Raw genomic sequence first — 5,893 nt, 5'->3', positions numbered from 1 at the left:
CTTCCCCTTTTTTCTCTTCTTGCTGCGGTGTTTGTCTGATGAGGATGAGGAGGAGGAGGAGGAGGAGGAAGAGGAGGAAGAGGAGGAAGAAGAGGAGCTGTCTGAATTGGAGGAAGTGCTGTCCTGAAGCATCTGCTGCAGCTGCTGGATCCTAGAAACAGGAAAGGCAGGAGGAGATGAGATTTGGGATTAAAGTCAAATACAGAGAGAGAAACTCAACTGTGATGCAGACACAGATGTTGGCAAGCTTCTAAAGTGTCCTTCAGCAAGGCGTCCAGTACCAGCATTTACGGACTGTCAGCCAAGTGTCTACCAGTGTAACATATTTCCACTGACTTCCAACAGTGTACCCGTTAAACTGCAGGTGTGCGGGGGATTTTTACAGCACACCTGGATAATGAGGTCATCCTGCTGTGAAGGTTGAAGTTCAGATGGCTAAAATAGTTTGGATAACTTCTGTACCATATTAAATTATGCTTAACTGAATCTATACATTCTGCTAACATTTGTCCAGCAAGGAGAGAAGTCAATATCAGAGTTGCTCAAAAATGCGCTTCTTGTCAACAGCTTAAAACGTTTGAGAAGAACTTCAACACATCACAAAATACGTGAGAAAGAGTCTCACTGCTTAGCTGAATGGAGAAAAGTACAGCATGGAAAGGCCACTGGAGGACATGCCCCTTAATCAGCTCAGAGAGGTGAGCTGGCACATGATGACATAGGGCTGTGCAATTAATCGTATTTGAATTGCAATTACGATTTTGGCCTGCCATAATTACGAAAACAACATAATCGAAAAAAACGATTATTTTGCTTTGGTAGGTTATGACAGTGCACTTATTTGATCTAATTATTTTAGTCTAATTTATTTCTATTTATCATATTTATATATGTTTAGTAGCTTGTGTAAGTGCGCTCCAAAATATTTGTTGATCTTGTTTATTGGTATTTATTATTTTGATATTTATTTAAATGTATCATTTATTTAATTTATTTTTGTATTGGTTTTTCAGTTGAATTATACGTTCAGGGTAATCAACAGTTAAACAGATACTGTTCAAATTATTATTTGTTTTTAAAATTCAATAAGTGGATGTTTTCAAAGTCAATGAATAATCGTATTTAATAATCATGATATTAATTATTGACCAACATAATCGTGATTATTGTCATAATCGAGCTGTGTGTGAGAGAGTCAGTCAGTCAGTCAGTCAGTCAGTCACAAAGTCAGTCAGTCACAAGAGCTATATTCAGAGCTCTGCTGCCTTGGTTACACTATTTCATCGTTGCTGTTGTATGATTGGTGTTTACTGTAGCTACGGTATTTAGCGTCTACAGCACCTCCGCTTTTAGGGTTGACATAGACCCAAACGTCGCCCGGAGGTCCCCCGGTCTTGTTGCGGGAGCAGCTGCACTAGCTAACGCTGCAGTAGCTAACGCTACATTAGCTAACGCTGCATTAGCAAAACAAACGCTAATTTATTTTCCAAAAAGGTGCAGCGGGCTTCAAACACGTTCCCCTCCAATGGTTTCAACCAAGCACTAAATTAGATGTTTTCCAACCAAATACGGTTGAACTTACACTTCCCCATATTTATTTGTAAGTAGATTCGAAGAGACATGAGTTTCTGACTGCCGCTAGCTGAAGCTTGGTTGCTAGGTTACTAGCTGGGTGTTCTCCAATAAGGGGCCGGGGGAAACAAAGTTAGTGATTACTGGTTCCATGTTGATTTAATTCAATACAAATTGTTGGGGGGAACTGAAAGGCCATTACCGTACTGGTTACTTTGCAGCCCGGACATTTCCCCCAAAACACATTTAGACGCTATCGCAACACAGAAGTACCTTTCAAATCCGACCATTTTTAAGACCTTCTAAAATCATATTTAAGACCTTTCTTATTTTTTTGGTCATATTTAAGACCTTTTTAAGGCCTTAAATTCAGATTATCAAATTTAAGACTTTTTAAGACCCCGCGGAAACCCTGTGTTAGGCTTAATAAACCATTATACCTACATCACTTAGCAACAGCTGCACATGCCCACATGCTAACTATGGGTCTTGCACAAGGGTGTAACTTTGGTTTAAGAAGTGGGGGGGACACAAAATAGGGGGTCCTTCGCAATGAAAAATTGTTCTCGATTTAATTCCATTTCCTGCCTTTCTACAAATATATTAGGGACTATGGTGTTAACAAATCCAAGGAAAATGTGTAGTGTATATAATGAGGAGAAGATTTGTGTCTTTAAATTGAAGTTAAATGCATCAATCTGGGGCACTTTGAGAGCAAAATTAAGAGATTTATGGATACAGCNGATGTTTTCAAAGTAAATGAATAATCTTATATAATAATCGTGATATCAATTATTGACAAAAAATAAACGTGATTAGGATTTTTGCCATAATCGAGCAGCCCTATGATGACATCAGAAATGTGAAAGTTATGAGGACATTGAGAAACTGTTAACTATTCAGCCATCAAAGGGTTTCTCTGAGAAAAGGGTGGCATGCTCGTGAGAAGTGCCCATCAGAGTTCATTGTGTTGATCTCTCAGAGCAGCAGGATCATCTGAGCACTTCGTGTTATGCTTCTCTTGATAGTTTACCTCTAGGTCTCAAAGTGAACTCCATCTCCATCATAAAAGCACTTCATAGCCTATAGCTAAACTATAAAATAAGTCTCTTCTCCTCAGCTCCAATACTGTGGATGTATGTATCCAAACTGTCAGCACGGATTTTATTAGAGACTAAGCGTTTCAGTCAGGCATCAAATTCACCTTCATTCATCTCGTTATGTGTTTTATTATTTTTGATTAAGAGTGTGATAAAATAAAAATATAAATAATTGTAGTTAAGTAGTAGAGATGATATCATCAATGCAAAAATAAGTCATTTTGGGAAGGATAAAAAAAACAAGTGTAAAAGAGTAAAATACAAAATGTCTTCTGCCTTGAAAAATTGCAAGAAAAAACTTAAATAGAGTAGATGCAAGTTCTTGAATAAATAGCCTATATTTGAGGAGAACTTACGGCACAATACAGTTCATGCAATTGGAAAAGCAAGCTGGACCTTCAGTATTTTTTCAAAGAAGACGCCATAATTACTGCAGCATACACACGCTACCCCGACTTCAAAACGCCACTGACCTTTAAATAACCTTTTTGTAATGCATGCAAAAACACACACACTTGCAAGCGTGTGTGGCTGCTCTGACACACACACACACACACACACACACACACACACACACACACACACACACACACACACACACACACACACACACACACACACACACACACACACACACACACTTTAGAGGAAACTAACCTCACATTCAAACACCCTGGTGTCAAACACTATTAGCTAGGAACCAGCACAGAGAACCAGCCACCATGAGAGGATTTCCAGGTCAGCTGAGATTGTCCCACTCTGCTGTGGTAAAACAGTTCAAAAACTAAAACCTGCAAGTTCTCAAGTGTGTGATCCAAGTGTCAGAGCAGCTGAAAACGTCTTGGTCTGTCCTTTAAACAAATCTGATTCTTAATTGTGGAAATTACAGCAAATGATGTGAGCAACCTTCATGATTCAAAAGATGAGTGTATGTACCTGGTTTCTTTTTCGTTCCTTTTGTTTTCCCGAATGAGGTCGTACATTGGGTCTTCATGAGCCTAAAACACCAAAATGCCATCTGTCACTTTAAAGAAAACACACCTACTTACAATAACAGTTGCCATGTATTCACATTTAGTCCATTCAATTTCCCCTCAACACATTTCCTACATTGTTCTGGATTTAGTGTTATGTCAGCAATTTTAAAAACCTCACCGTGACAACGCGAGGCATGAAAATATGACACAGTTGCATTTATGGTAATGGTTAGAGAGACTGTGTGTTCCTGCAGTAGATCATGCTAAACAGGCCTATTGGAACCAGCTGTGTGAAGGAGTCTGCTGCCCACATGTTTCCTCAGTGTAAACTCAATACGGCCCAAATCTGTTGTTACCTCAGCTCTCAGACGCTTGTCTCTGTCACAGCTCCTTAACCTACAACAACCCAACCTACATTCTTTGTCTGTGGACCATTTCTTCCATAAATAACTGAAGTTAATAAGCAGTTCACAAACTCACCACTCTGAACTGCTCTAGTTTCTGGTTTCCTTTGGTGAAGAACGGACACTCCTTATCTCCTGTCCTGTGTCCGTAACGCTTGCATCTCCAACCTGCAGCAAAGGAAACACATCTGAGAGTTAATAGTGGGACAGACGTGACAGGTACAACTCTGCAATATTATAGATTCAATATTGGCATGAAAGTACATTCTTTACCTTAGGAACATAATCTTATCTTATATACCCAAAGTCACAATCACATCAGAGTATGCTTAAAGGGGCACTGTTATGCTTTTTGTTGTTTTCCATTGTGTGTTATTTTGGTTTTGTGCATGTAAATGGTTGAGAAAGGCTAAAAAATCATAGTTCCTTTGGCAGGGAGTGTCTCTCCCACACACTCCCCCCACCGTGACTGACACACCTCCATTGGACTCCTTTGTTTACTTCCATAACATAGCATTACACAGTATATGTGATAGGCTAAGAGGCAGGACATCTCTAGGTGTTTGAACAATCATAACAGAGCCAGCGAGCTAACCAATCAGAGCAGACAGGGCTCTGGTTTCAGACAGAGGGTGAAAAGAGGTGCTGCAGCACAGGCAGTATGAGAAAAAGAAAGACAGTGGTGAACATCAGAGCATGGAAACATGTCACAGTAGAGGCACAAAATACAAATATGAACCTGAAAATGTGCATTTTAGGACCTCTTTAATTGTCATATACATACCAAAAACAAATATATTCACATACATGTTATCACATGACTAAAAGCCTATATTTGATGACAACTGAACAAACTCAACGAATAGAGGAAAGAGAGACAGCAAAGAAAACTAAGATTTGCAGTTAAAGCTAAGAACGAAAGATATGAAGTTAACCTTGAGTTAAGATGTTATTAACTGTAGTTTCTTTCCTCCATGGGCCAAGAGAAAAACATTCATTTAGGGTTAGGAAAAGGAGTCACACCAGTGTTTCCCCTACCATTGTCTTGGAGGGGGGGGGGGGCTGCACCCTGCCAACGGAGCCCCCCCTGAAATTTAAGGTGTTCAAAAAAATAATTAGTTTTATATATATATATATATATATATAAAAAGAAATTATAATTATTTTATATATATATAGCACCAAATTGCAACTAATCTATATCTACTGTCACTTTTCACATTGAACATGTGCTCCTTTTATTACATAAACTAAAAGCCTTTAATTTAAGCTGTGAGCTTTAGTTGTTTTTGACCCTAGAAACACTGATGCTATTAATCATACAATAACTCCACAGCACCCCCCCCAAAGCCAGCTGAAACCTAGGGGAAACATGCCACACACTTCAAAATTGCACCTGCTCGATGTACTTTGAGCATGTATTCCTCTATTACTAAAAGAGGAAAGCCATCCTCAAACAAAAAGAAATCTTCACTTTGTGGCTTCACTGAAAACAAGAGTTTGTGCTCGAAAAATCTCACACTGTGATGAATGTTCAACAAATATAAGTGCGCGATGCTAGGGCTATCCTATGATAACTTGAGTCTTAAGTGAGACCACACAAAGCTATCTGTTTATCCTCTAAATTAGGTTTAAAAGATGTTTTACTTTGTTCACATCCATCTCATTCAAGCGCGCCATCTCTCTATTCCTTTAGCCAAGATGACATAGGTCAAACATCTTTCTCAAAGCCTCTCTCTCTCTCTCTTCTCTCTCTCTCTCTCTCTCTCTTCTCTCTCTCGTCCTCTCTCTTCTCTCTCTCTCTCTCTCTCTCTCTCTCTTCTCTCTCTCTCTTCTCTCT

At 39.1% G+C, this 5,893-nt stretch overlaps 1 protein-coding gene across 1 annotated transcript in view; it reads right to left on the bottom strand.

The window, feature by feature from the left end:
* The window catches only part of rp9 (RP9 pre-mRNA splicing factor), an 8,959-nt gene that overhangs the window by 1,052 nt on the left and 2,014 nt on the right, over window positions 1–5,893 (bottom strand). Inside the window, exons 4-5 of the mRNA XM_010791241.1 lie at window positions 4,130–4,221; window positions 3,609–3,670 (exon numbers count right to left, since the gene is read on the bottom strand). Of these exons, the coding sequence (XP_010789543.1) occupies window positions 3,609–3,670; window positions 4,130–4,221 (154 nt within the window). The remainder of the gene's footprint in view (window positions 1–3,608; window positions 3,671–4,129; window positions 4,222–5,893) is intronic.

Source organism: Notothenia coriiceps, unplaced genomic scaffold (assembly GCF_000735185.1).
Source record: "Notothenia coriiceps isolate Sejong01 unplaced genomic scaffold, NC01 NC01_scaffold00035352, whole genome shotgun sequence".
NCBI classification, from domain to species: Eukaryota; Metazoa; Chordata; class Actinopteri; order Perciformes; family Nototheniidae; genus Notothenia; species Notothenia coriiceps.
Note: the sequence above shows the minus strand (reverse complement) of the source record. Positions and strands in the feature narration are given on the sequence as shown.